Source organism: Mugil cephalus, chromosome 4 (genome assembly GCF_022458985.1).
Source record: "Mugil cephalus isolate CIBA_MC_2020 chromosome 4, CIBA_Mcephalus_1.1, whole genome shotgun sequence".
NCBI classification, from domain to species: Eukaryota; Metazoa; Chordata; class Actinopteri; order Mugiliformes; family Mugilidae; genus Mugil; species Mugil cephalus.
The window spans coordinates 23,723,188-23,736,890 of NC_061773.1; the positions used below are offsets into that span (position 1 = coordinate 23,723,188).

Below are 13,703 nucleotides of genomic sequence, written 5' to 3' on the forward strand. Positions count from 1 at the left end.
TCCTTTTGTTGAGAAAGAGAGGCCTTATAGCTCGCTGCCTCCCACTGTTTACACAGTCATCACAAATATCGGTGCATATAGAAAATGAAACCACGGCCTCACGTGTTGGCTCGAGAGACACGTGGAGACACAATTTAATGCAAGAAGACGACACGTAGTTAAATTCACGTGTCGATAATGAGTCTGAACAAGACGTAGCGAGCTGCTCAGCTAATATCTGAACACTGACCTGATGATTGGTGCGGAAGAGAGTAACTGCATCAAGAATCACAAGAACGAAAACTAAGAAAACATATTCACTACCAACTAAAGTGGACAGCTGTGCCCTGTAAAAGAAAAAACTTAAAAAGCAGTCAGTGAGTAATACTGTTCAGAATTGTCCACATTTATGCATAAAGATTATTCAAAATATCAGTGGATTCTCAGATGAGACCTGAACATAGACAAAGTGAACCAACCAAAGAAATGACACAGTATTATTATATCAGTGCATATCAGCTATTTAAAGCTTTTAATAGGGGCCCGGTTTCCCACAAGTAACAGACAAGATATTGGCCAGATATCCTTGATATACAGCAACATACAAACATACATATAATAGACATACAACAGATAATCCCAGTATTCTGGTTACATTTGATTTGTCGGTACAGTCACTGTACAATAACAGATCAAATATAATCTAAACATACATTGATAGGAGTTACGTTTTTAGTGTTTTCTTGAAGATGTTGTCATCAAGCTCATTCCAGTTCTGTGGTCCTCTGCACACAATACTAAAAATAGTGCATCTTAGGCTCACAAAGTGATTTTGTTTTTGTTCCTGGTGGTGTAAGAAGGAAGATTGAACTGAGGTTATATAGTTTATGGTTTAGTTTATGGACCGTCTGGTAGATTATACAAGCATTCTGGAGGCGTAACGTGCCAGACTGTTTCTTAATTTAAAACAAATTATAATTTGTAAGTTGTAAAAGTATGCGAACCCATGTTTTCAGTATCTGTTGTGACCCCCTTTGTTCAGCAATAACAGCAACTAAACATCTCAGATAACTTCTGATCGGTGGTCTACAGCTCAGGACAGAACCACCTCAGCTCTGAGATGTTGGCAGGTTTCCTCATATGAATTGCTTGCCTCAGATCCTAAAACAACATTTCAACAACATTGGATGAAACTCAGGCTTTGTCTCGGTTCCTCTTCAGATTCAACTCGTAGTCGGATGTACTGATATTTTCCTTTAGACTTTGCTGATATAATTAAGATTCATCAGTCCATCAGTAATTGCAAGTATCTTGACTCAAGTGTCGTGATCCTATCGTGAAGTCCTTGCCAGTACCCGCCCCTACAATAGATCATATTTTGAAATTGAGAAATTGTGACTTTTGAAATATAAATGCAAATTTTAATTTAGATTCCAGCAACGTTTTACAACCTTCAACCTTTGTGTTTCTTATTGCTTGTGGACTTGCTGCACTAGGTCAGGCAGTAAATGTAACTCTGTTTTTCCTGTTCTTTTTAGTCACGTTAGTGGCCATAAGGAAGCGTGGGAGAAAAATGGACACTCTGACAACACACCAGAGGGAGATCTGGAGGACCAGTCCAAAGTGAGTGGGGCATGACGAGTACCGCACATTGGTTACCGAGGATTTAAATACTGTGTGGGAGCTAAAGTGAAACCCTCTCTCCTCAGCCTGACCTCTGTGGTATCTCCGCTACAAGCCCAGGGTCACAGGCTGGAGGTGTCCACAGCTTGAACGCACACATCCCCTCCCTGCTCTCCATGACGACAAGGAACCACATGGACATCACCATCCCGCCTCTCCCTGCAGTGGCGCCAGAAGTCCTGCGGGTGGCCGAGCACAGACACAAGAAGGGCCTTATGTACCCCTACGTCTACCATGTTCTTACCAAGGTTGTCTAGACTCATTGATTCTACCTGTAGTTCTGATGTTGAAAAACAGAAGCTTCCACATTTACCCTTTAATGGGCCACGGAGCCACGTTTTAAATCGCACCTCGGCGCCTCCCAGTGAGGTTTAGAAGCATGCGGTTTTCATTCAGCCAATCAGAGAAGATTCAGCATTCAAATGTCAAACGTCCACCTGCACGAACACTGAGCAAAACTGATTTATTAGGTCCCACGAAAATGTTGTCTTAACGTGATAATGTTGACAAGTGCCTGAATCAGAACTTATGTTCTAATGGTCTAAATACATGTTTACATTTGTTTAGCACTTAAGGGCAAGGAACCATATATGGTACATTCATTAGTCTTGATTTTCTCCATCAGAATCAGAATCTGAATCAGTTTTATTGGCCAAGCATGTGTGCACATACAGGGAATTTGACTCCGGTCACTTTGCTCAGTTGTACCAGACAAAGCACTAAAATAAGCGTAAAAATAAAAAAGTAAAAATAACAAACTGTATATCGCACTTACACTTATATAACTGTACAAAACATTTAAATAAGTGTAAGAATAAGAATAGTAAATAGTACAGAACACTTAAATAAGCGTAAAAATAAAATGTAAAATATATAAAAACTGTACAAAGCGCTTAAATAAGCGTAAAAATAAAAATTTAAAAATAGCGAACTGTACAAAGCGCTTAAGTAAGTGTAACAAATAAAAATGTGAAAAATAAAAGTTAGAATAACATAAATTAGACTCCCAGAATAAAAGAATTCAGAGAAAGGACTAAAGGGCAGAAGCAGATATATACAAACATCTTGAACAAACAGTATAGAATATTCGATTAATGAAGATTTTTTTTTAAAATTTCACAAACTTAATGTCTTCTTATGACATACAATAACACTGTAGAGTTGACATTTAGAATTTCCAAGTATTTCAGTGATTGCCCTATAAAGGGTTTAATGAGCTTAGGTTTACACACACACACACACACACACACAGTAAACTTGCAGGTGGAATATGAATACGCTGTGGTTGTTTAGTGTCGTTGTCTATCACTGAGGTAACGATGTGTCTCTGCAGGGAGAGATTAAGCTCTCTGTCACCATTGAAGATGAAGCCAACAAAGACCTGCCTTCGGCCGTGCAGCTGTTTCGACCCATCCGTCAGTATGTTTACGGAGTTCTCTTCAGCCTGGCAGAGGCCAGGAAGAAGGCTGAGAGATTCTCCATGAGGAAGAACTGCCTCCCTGAATGTGAGTCCAGGGAGAATGAAAAAGCTCATTTATGTCACCGTATCACATCCTGTGCTGAAGGAGCGTCTCATGTGTAGGAAATTAAATAATTCAGTTACTGTTGATCCAGAGATGATATATTCTCGTAGGAGGACATGTCATGTTCATAGGAGCCAACAGTGTCTGCAGTATTAATATATTTTTAAATCGTAAGTTTCAAATAAGGGTTTCTAATGTAAAGACATCTTGAATTAGATCCTAGTTTTCCACATGCCAGCTTTTATTCAGTATTTATTATGACTGCCAAAATAATGCATTAATAATGCTTTAACACATTATTTATATTTTAAACTCTTTTATTATGACCTCAGCTTCCCTGTAGGAAGTGATCAGAGCAGCACTTATGCTGTGGAAAGCAAGCGCAACCTGAAGTGTGGTCATAGTAAATAATTTTAACCTGCAGGGGGCAGCAATTCGCCCTTTAGTGCGAAAACTGTGAAACATCCCAAAAGAAGCAGACGAAGAAAGTGAGCAGAATAGATTAGAAAGGTCCAAATCAAAGCCTTTGCAGGTAGTTATCACAAGGTTTAGTGTAGCTTTTATATTTTAGAAAAGAATAGAATAGAAAAATACTTTATTCATCCCCCGGGGAAATCCGAGTGTCCAGTAGTTTTTACACAAACATACACAGACATCAACGTCACACACCAGCAAAATCAACAGAATCAACAGTACAGAAGGAGAAGGACGACTGGAAATATATATGAGACTGTACTAACGTGTACTAACACATATTAACATGTAAAACTATGTACAGCTGACCAATTTACAAGTGAATATTTAAGCATTTTATGATGATTTACCGAAACATAATCACATTTGATGTATTTAAATATCCAAGTACCTATTGCTGCATATGTGCATTTATTCAACGATAATAATTTAGAACATAATACGTGGCAGGGACTTAAAATATGCCAGGGTTTCCCATACAGTGATAATACTATGGCAGCCGGCCAGGGTCAAATTTACTCCACCGTGGTCGCATAATGAATCGAAAATATTTTTGCACATCTCAAAATGCGTTTTTCCTATTGCTCCTGAAAGCATCTCCCCTCCTCTTATCCACACACACCGACATGAACAATGAAGGTTTATAATTATTTAAAGAGACCTGGTAAAAACCTGAAGGAAACCTTAACTTTATAAGTGCTAACTAGCAACTATAAATTCAAAGTCAACTTGAGATTTATTCCCTTATCTTGCATAGATTTACAATTTTATTGTTTAGCGTTATTGCGGTAATTTAAAGACGGCCTGATACAAACTTCCTAATCTTATTTAATGTGACATATACTGTATAGTTTTATGGTAGTTAATAGTTGGAATAGTATCATAATTAAGGGCTTTTATTAAGACAGTAACACACACAAAATAAATATCAGGATTTTTATGAAATTCTGTGAGAAACACTGTTTGTACATGATTATTTTCAAATTCCCGTGACTTTTTTTAGACTTAAATAATCTTATTATACATTTTCTTCCCAAATAACAGACTTAAAAGTTGATCTACTTGATTTATGGACTAAAATTTCACCTGGGGCGTCTTTATTTCTGAACTTGACCTGATTAGCTCAGGGTTTTCTGGAAGTCAATGGTAATTAGCACTTAATACAGTATTAGCTGCAGTGTTTCACTGCCAGATGGAAAATAGAAGATCACTGCTAACAAGACCGTCACAACTTTCACTGATGCTGCCAAATTATTTATGACTTTGCATGCTGGGATACCAAACGTATGGCCCACGGGCCAGAACCAGCTCATGAGAGGTTCCAATCTGGTCAGTAAAAATAACATACAAGACATTAATCTGTCCACTAAGAGTTGTGGACAAAACACTGAGAGCCAGAACTAAACAGCAGATGGCAGCAATGTGACGAAATTTCCCATTAAAAAAGTTATTATTATTTATTTATTTCATTCATTGATTAAAAACAAAACCATTCAACACAATAAGCAGCAAATAATGATAATAATAAAATAAAATAGCTATTGACCAACACTGAAGTTCCATCTTAGTTCACAAAATACAATTCCATCACGGGAATAGTTCATTATATGTAAATATTTTCATTATGTACTTGTACTTCTTTGGACTAAACTGTGTTACTCTGCTATTATGTTTCTGGTCTTGGCCGCTTGAGATAAAATTCGGCTGCATGTGGCCTCTGAACTAAAATGAAAATCACAGTATTTTTTTTTAAATGTATTATCACATGTTTATAAAGATTTTTTACTGGTTGAGAGAGGAATTAATGCAGTAGACTGACTAAAGATGGACTATTTTAATGTGATGATAAGTAAAAATTGTAGAATAATAATAACACTAGTATTAAAACAGGTTTGCATTTGACATTTACAGCTCAAAGATATATTAAAAAAAAGGATTAAATGTTATCAAGATTAAATGAAAAAACAGGGATGATTACAGTTTCATTTATTTTGACATATTTATTTGTATTTAAACATATTTAAATACGTCTGTAACGCCAATAACAGTGCAACCAGCTACCGTAATAACTGTAGTCTGTGCGCAACGTTTTTTTCTCTCATTCATGAAAACATTCATAAAAAGCTAAAATTAGGGACATTTTTGGGGACAGATTTAGAGAGGGGGACAGGTCATCCAAAAAGAGGACTGTCCCCAGAAATTGGGGACGTCTGGTCACCTTTTTTTTTTGGCGCAAGTCATTTTCTCGTAACTCTCCATCTTCTCCGCTTTGTTTAGAAGTGCTACGTTGAAAATGATCCGGTCTGAAGAGTTCTGAACGCTGTGTGATCAAATACACACCTATATATTAAAAATTCATATCATAACAGATAAAAAATACCGGTATTCGGCATGAACCGGTACACCACCCAACCCTACCTGGACCAGACGTTTTATCAACTTACATTTCACAGTTCACTCAAATAAGTTCATTTTTAATTCTCTTCATTTTTTTCCTCTTACAGACGCACACGTCATGGTCAAAGAGTGGGCAGCTTACAAAGGCAAGTCTCCGCACACTCCAGAGCTGGTGGAGGCTCTGCCCTTCAGGGAGTGGACTTGCCCCAACGTGAAGAAGCTGTGGCTGGGGAAGGCCGTGGAGGACAAGAACCGCCGGATGCGGGCGTTCCTGGCCTGCATGCGCTCCGACACCCCGGCCATGCTCAACCCGGCCAGCGTCCCCACGCCGCTCCTCGTGCTGTGTTGCGTGCTGCGGTGAGTGGAGCCCTGCGTCCCCGTAGATTTCAGTGTCGAGACGTCGAGTGAGGATTTCATGAACACGGTGTTTGACCAGTTCCTCGTTTTTTTGTAACGTTCTGTTAACCTTCTGTGTTTTGCTTCAGGTTTATGTTACAATGGCCGGGAGTAAGAATTTTGCGTCGTAACGAACTTGACGCTTTCCTAGCCCAAGCACTTTCTCCTAAACTTTATGAGCCTGACCAGCTGCAGGAACTGAAGGTGATTTTGTAGTGTTTGATATATGAGGAGTGTCTGGGAACCTGCGCAGATATTCAGGAATATCTTGTCTTTTTTTTTGCTTTTGTACGTGATTCATTCCTTTGACCTCTCCCGTTTTTTCCTCTGGACACTCCTCATATTCTGCAGTAACTGAACAACTTGCTCGACAAAACGCTTCTTGTTTTGTTGCGGCACGTTGCTGCTAAAAGCTGTAGCTCTTGCTCTATGAGGCGTGCGTTCGTAGAGCTTCGAGGGGTCCTCCTGTCACGTGTGGATGGTTTATCGGCTCCACCCCTCACCTGCTCAGTCCTGGTTCTCATTCGGCCCTCCCCGTTTCGTGTAAACCATCCACACAAGTCGTTTGCGCTTTGCTCCTTGTGGTATTTGTGTGTAGCTGTGTCGCTCTGTGTCAGAACATCTAGGTTGTGTCTGCTAGCTCTCTTAGCTTGGCTGGATTAGACTGTCCGCCGCTGTGGTAGCAGGGCCGGAGTGAATGGACTGCTTATGCTTGCTCTGTGCTTGCCTTGCACTACGTTGATTGAATATTAAGTGGGACTATTTGAGGGCTTCTTTTTGATCTGTTTATTTTTTTATTTATTTTTTAAAGTCTGGACGTTTCTTTTCTGCAGATAGACAACCTGGACCCACGTGGCGTCCAGCTGGCTGCTCTGTTCATGAGCGGAGTGGACATGGCTCTGTTCGCCAACGATTCGTGCGGGCAGCCCATTCCCTGGGAGCACTGCTGTCCGTGGATGTACTTTGACGGCAAGCTGCTGCAGAGCAAACTCATCAGGGCCAACAGGGAGAAGGCCCAGCTCATCGACCTCTGTGATGGTCAGGTAGCTTCATCCGCCCGCAAAGTCGGCAAAACACCAGGATCTGGGTCGTGCTCGTCCAGATCTCGTCCGATCTCTAATCTCTAATTACTTCTTCAGTAACGAGTGATTTAACGTGTTACTGTAAAAGTAAAAAGATATATTTTTGGGGAGTGACGTCACACGTGCGATAAGACACGTTTACAGCATGAGGACATTAGATGTTCGTTTTCGAGCTGGAAATACTGACGCTGTTGTGAGTTTGTGCCAGACGACACTAACAATAAGTTTGGCTGTCCGCTCTGTGGTGGCGACAAAGTTCTTTCTAACTTCACACGACACCAACATCAAACTTTAAGGAACATTTGGACTCGTAGCACGACACGGACAAGCTGACAGAGCAAGTGGTGCGAAGCTGCAAAGAGCTGCTTCTAATGCACCAAATAACAGAAGCTGGACGTTGACAGATCCTGTGTTAAAAAAGGTTAAATTGTTTTTAAGTTAAAACTGTTAAAAATGCACCTGTGATCTACCTTAGTTACTTTTAAAACCAAGTAATCAGTAAAGTAACTAAATTCTAAGTTCTTTTAAAGGAGTAATCTGTAATCAGATTACTTTTTTCAAGGTAGCTGTTGACTGAAACTTTATTTTGAGCTAAAATAGTGAGTAAAACAAAACAGCAAATACATGTATATGCATGTGTAGATGTACATACATAGACAATGTGTGTAAAAAACAAAAATCAAACAAAATCAAAATTAAATCAAGCACTTGGAAGGTTTGAGTTCACAAAAGTGAGTGGGCTGAAGTTAAAAACTTATTTAATCCCTTCTCCATAAATACTTTAATTAATTATCCAGCTTCCTTAGTAAATGCATTACAGTCCTTCAAAGATCCTTTTATCTGAACTTGGAGTATTTCTGCGTCACGCTCACTTTGTTCTCTCCACCTCGTTCGGGGCAAATGAGGACTCGCACCAGATGGCGCACACAATGAATGAATGAATGAATGAGTGAATGAATGAATGAGTGAATGAAAGTTTATTTGAACACAGAATAAAAGAAAAAAGGAAACGAACAAAAACACACAACACTAATCATAAGACACAGACGCAAAGTAAAGCAAAGCTTATTAAATCCCACCTCTTCTCCCTGTGTTAAATCAATATATGATAAGTTATAAAATAGTAATATTTATGTATGATATGACACATATACATTTATCTACACATGCATACATGCACAAACACAACTACATGTACACACAGAACTACAGTATAAAAAGTATAAAAAGTATTCGCTGTAGATGTTTCACCGTTTGTTGCTTTTATACATGAAATCGAATCAATTAGCACCAAAAACAACAACAAAACTTTCCAACTGTAAACTGATTTTTTACAAAACAGTGTCAATAAATTTCAAATATTTAAGTTAAAATAAATGACTAATTTTCACCCCCTTCAGACCAGTATTTAGTACATGTACCTTTGGATGTGTCTCGATCAGACTGGCATGTCTGGATGCTGCTTTTTATTTTCTCCATCCTCCCTCACAAAGCAGTTGAAGCTCTGTCAGGTTTGTAAGTATCATAATCTGGTGTTTAAATCTGTAGTAGGAATATAGATGAACCGGAGGCTGGACCTCCCAGAAACAGGTGTTTTTATGTTACAGCCACTTAACACTCAGGTCATCCACGTTTCAGCTGTGAACCCACTGGCATCGACTAGTTAAACCTCTGTTTAAATGAAGTCAGTCACGTTAAAGCAGGTGAATATTTATGCAAACACATAATTTACACTCTATATTTTTAATTCATTTACATTAGTTTGTAAAAAATCAGTGTTGACTTGGACATGAGAGAAGACTTTTTTTTTGCAGATTTCATGTATAAAAGCAACAAATGGGGAAAAACATCCAAGGGAGTGAATAAATTAGATCACGTTGCATACGTGAATCATTTAAACCTGGCTGTCGGTTTCCTGACTGCATTTGGGTTCTACAAAAAATGAAATACAAGAATTCTGACATTTATGTAGCAGATGAAATGAAGCGTATCCATAACACAATTTTTTTAACATGAGATATTGTTTATTTATCCCACGTATGGGAAATTTCCTTGACACAGTAGCACAGAATTAATTATATACAAAACAAATATATAAAAAATAATGTCAAATTTGAAAGAATATAGAAAAAATAACAGCACTCTGGAAACACTGTATATAGAGCAGGGTCTTCAACGTTTTTCTGGCATATATATTATTATCATCATTTTGCATTTCAGTATTAAACTGTCCCTTATACCTTTACTCATTCATTAATATATATAAAAATGTCTAATCAACCAAAGATTGCAGTGCTGCAGTGCCTCCACGGACTCCCTGACCCCTGTTGAAGACTTATGATATAGAGGAAAAATAGACATTCTGTAAATACAGTGTGAATGGAAATTTAAATTGCTGAAAATTGATATAATTGCTAAGATTATAAGATGTAGACAGTGAGGTACTTTGTGCAAGATGAGGTGGATAATTGTGTAAAAAAAACAAAAACAAAATGAGTCTCAAGACGAGTCTTTGATAGAAGGACTTAACAGCAACAGTGTAAATAACCAAACAGGTTTCCACTTCAGGCTGTTAAAGAGACATCAGTGTTTATGGGAAGTCACCACACAAACACACATGTTGATAGTCGCACCTTTTCGCCATCAGCTGTTACACAAATCCAGTATTCACCTCGGTTGTCACAGCCTAGTTAAGTTTACAAAACAAGTTATTTGCCTAAACATAGGACTTTAATTATGCTTTAATTTCCAGCAGCTGTTTTTTTGGGAAAAAAAAAATCCAAAACATTTTCTCTGGTCTGTGCCAGCTGTAAGCCAGATGTTCTCTCTGCTTCGTTTCTGCGATAAACTCACTTTCAGTCTCCGTACGTTTACGTCAGGTTTTAGGTTAATTCCTAACCACATATAACACCACTGACTTCTCTATTCTACAAGAAGACAAACACAGTTCCTCTAAATTGCAGAAGAAAAATATTTTCTCATATTCGTGCTCTTATATGGAAGAGCCCGTTTAAAACCTTGCCACATACGTCTTTACTGCTCTCACAATAGTGTTCAAACAGGTACTTTATTAATCTTATGTACTTATTTTATTTTTTATGTACGTCTGTGTATAGCTTGCATGCTGCTGATGTGTGTCCACACCTCCGTTAGCCTCCGTTAGCCTCCGTTAGCACGCTTTTCCCTCTGGTCCATCTAGAGCACGAACAACAGGTGTCAAACAGTTTGCCACATAACTGATATCCATAATAATTTGTCCACTGAAGTCCCAAATAGCACTTATTTTTTCTTCTAATTTACTTGTTCTTCTTCAAACTAAAACATAGGTCTTCAACATGGGCATGGGCAAAGTCTTTGGTTGACTAGACATTTTTTATATAGATATATATATTATTTTCACCCACAAATTAAAATTTATTTAAATACACATTAACATGAAACCAGAATATTTTAGTAAAGCAATAAATGGAGGCAGAAAACGTTATTACAGGAGGTGCCTTAACATGGCACCGTTTCACACAGAGCTCCACACTAGACCTGTCAATCCTCATGTACACAGTAGGCCCCGCCCCTATCGCTGCTGAGCCAATCACGAGGCTGCATATTACACGCCGACTCTGTCAGGTTCCCTGCAATTGGCCGAGAGCCTATTCAAACTCCAGGTGAAATCCAAGATGCACGCTGCAGTATTAGCAGAGGAGAAGCTAACAGTGCTAACAGCTGCTAACATTAGGGATGTTTATGTTTACGCCAGTTGCACAGTCACCCTGCTGTTGCACACGTTTGTATTTGAATGTTTTAGTTTGGTCCAAGTCCCGCCCACTAACATGGCGGGGGTGGAGCTTATGACTTACACTGCAGCCAGCCACCAGGGGGAGCTCTACTTGCTTTGGCTTTGTACAGTGTATGTTAATATTCAGGTATTACATTCAGCCATGCTGTGACTTGCTCTGTTCAGGCTGAGCTGGCGACCAAGGTGGAGAAAATGCGTCAGAGCATCCTAGAAGGTCTCAACTTCACCCGACCCCCTCATCCTTCTATGTTTCCACCACTGCCGCCACCACCTCCTCACGGGGTGCCTTTCTACTCCCCCAACTGCTCCTTCTACCCTCCACCGCCGATGATGCATCCCACGGGACGAGGCAGGGGGGTACCCGGTGAGTGCAGCTATGAAAACACACCACCCAGTTTTTGTATTTGGTCTCACATCACGTGTTGAAAACGGTTTCTGACACCTCTGCTTAAACCACTACATTCAAACACGACTGTGAAACACGGCTGCACCATTGATTATCAGACCGGGTGCCTTCTCACTCCTTCCTGTCAGGACTTCAAGGAGTGTCGACACCAGGAGGGAAGCTTGAGATTGCCGGCACTGTGGTGGGTCAGTGGGCTGGTACTCGACACATCCGAGGCAGAGGAGGCTTCCCTGTTCAGGTGGTGTCTGTCGGTGGATCAAACAGAGGGTGAGGACCAAGCACTTCAGCTACTTCTTTTGTGTCTCTAACAACTGATTGTAAGCAATTAAAAGAAAAAAAAGTAAAACATTTAGAGGGGTATGGTCAGGTTGTAGCAGTCAATTGAGTTCATCTACCAGTGGAATGAACCAAACCCACACCACTAGCCAATCAGAAGTAGGGTGGAGGTGGGTCTTGGAAAACTTGGTTGAGATCCAGATACAGCTGATGTTGCATTTCCTAAATTGTTAAACTCGGAAATTACTGATTCCAAAATAAAAATAAATAGCTGCTGCACATGTTTTACTGCTCAGAAAATGGTGATAGCTTACCAAACTTATTCTTTCTCCTCTGAGTTAAACTGTAACGTGAATGATAACAGAATTCTGAAATTTCCGAGGTGGAACATAGAATTTCCGAGTTTTCATGAAGGCGTCATCTAAGCAGGAGTTTTTTCATCGAAGTCATTGTTTTTTGAAAGATGGAGAGTAAATTCACGAATATGTCCCAACTACAATCAAAGGGCTTAGAAAACTATTAATATTAAATGTTAGAATGTAAATTGTGCAATTTAGAGTCTGTATTATCTACAGTTGTTTTTGTGTGAATTGAAACTGAATTAAATGGTTAAATTGCCAATTGAATAATTCCTCAAATTAATTAGCTTGAACCCCCCGCCACCCAGAAAAAAAAGTTAAGACTTTAACTTCTGCAAGTGTGTCGTAAACTTTAACTGAACTGATAAAATCTGCTGTGCAGGAACTGAGACTTGTAGGTTTTCAAACTGCGTTTAATAGATAATTAAAGGCGTTAAAAGGATCCAAACAACAGCTCATTATTGACCTTTAACTAATGGGAAAAAGAAGCTGATCACAAGTGAAGTTTTGTTTTTATCAAGCTTGTCCAAGCCATAGTTTTATATCACTAATTCATCCTTTCAGCAGTTTTATTTGAGCTGCAAATGCAACACAGAAAAATACTGTCACTCCACGTCACGTCAGCTCCCAAACTATTTGGATGAAAACTTTGTATGATCGACACTGTTCGACTGCCCCTAATTGTATCTGTTGTAAGTGTTTAATAGTCTTATGTATAAATTAAAACTGTGCATACAAAGAGAAACCTAAAGTGGAACCGTCTCTGTTTTCTGCAGTCGTCCCAGAGGTGTGATTTCTACTCCTGTCATTCGGACGTTCGGCCGAGGGGGGCGCTACAACTGCCGAGTCTTCAAGAGCCAGACGGCCTACTTTGTAAGCCAGCGATGATTCATTATTAACACGGTGGAGACGATCGATGCGCGTTACGGTTGATTACACACACAATGGCAGTGTAGATTTTCAATGCGCTGTTCTGTTGGAATATCCACCGGTGTGACTCTTTTTTTTTTATTTATTTTTTTTTATTGAGAGTACAGCATCAAGTCAGTTAAACTCCTGGGATATTGATCCGGTCAGTTAAGTAGCAGAGTGGGTTGTTAATCAGTTTCAGCGGCTTTGAGCTCTGCAGCTCTGTTAAAGTAGCTAAAGCTGTCAAAAAGTGTACAAGGTAAAAACACAGACGTAAGAGTTTCATTTCTAAATCACATGACCTCCCCAGGTTAAACTAATCCCTTGTTTCTCTGCAGCTTTTGAAGTTAGAGCTTTGTCTATAAATTAACGGAGCACAGATAAATAAAAATTAAAAATAGTACAAACTAATAGGGGTGGGCGATA

The 13,703-nt window shown here is 39.2% G+C and overlaps 1 protein-coding gene across 1 annotated transcript in view; it reads left to right on the forward strand.

Annotated features, from left to right (window-relative positions):
* The window catches only part of LOC125006403 (constitutive coactivator of PPAR-gamma-like protein 1 homolog), a 28,143-nt gene that overhangs the window by 11,569 nt on the left and 2,871 nt on the right, over positions 1-13,703 (forward strand). The window contains exons 8-16 of the mRNA XM_047582370.1: positions 1,518-1,602; positions 1,689-1,910; positions 2,996-3,167; positions 6,164-6,413; positions 6,542-6,656; positions 7,286-7,495; positions 11,493-11,691; positions 11,862-12,000; positions 13,145-13,241. Of these exons, the coding sequence (XP_047438326.1) occupies positions 1,518-1,602; positions 1,689-1,910; positions 2,996-3,167; positions 6,164-6,413; positions 6,542-6,656; positions 7,286-7,495; positions 11,493-11,691; positions 11,862-12,000; positions 13,145-13,241 (1,489 nt within the window). The remainder of the gene's footprint in view (positions 1-1,517; positions 1,603-1,688; positions 1,911-2,995; positions 3,168-6,163; positions 6,414-6,541; positions 6,657-7,285; positions 7,496-11,492; positions 11,692-11,861; positions 12,001-13,144; positions 13,242-13,703) is intronic.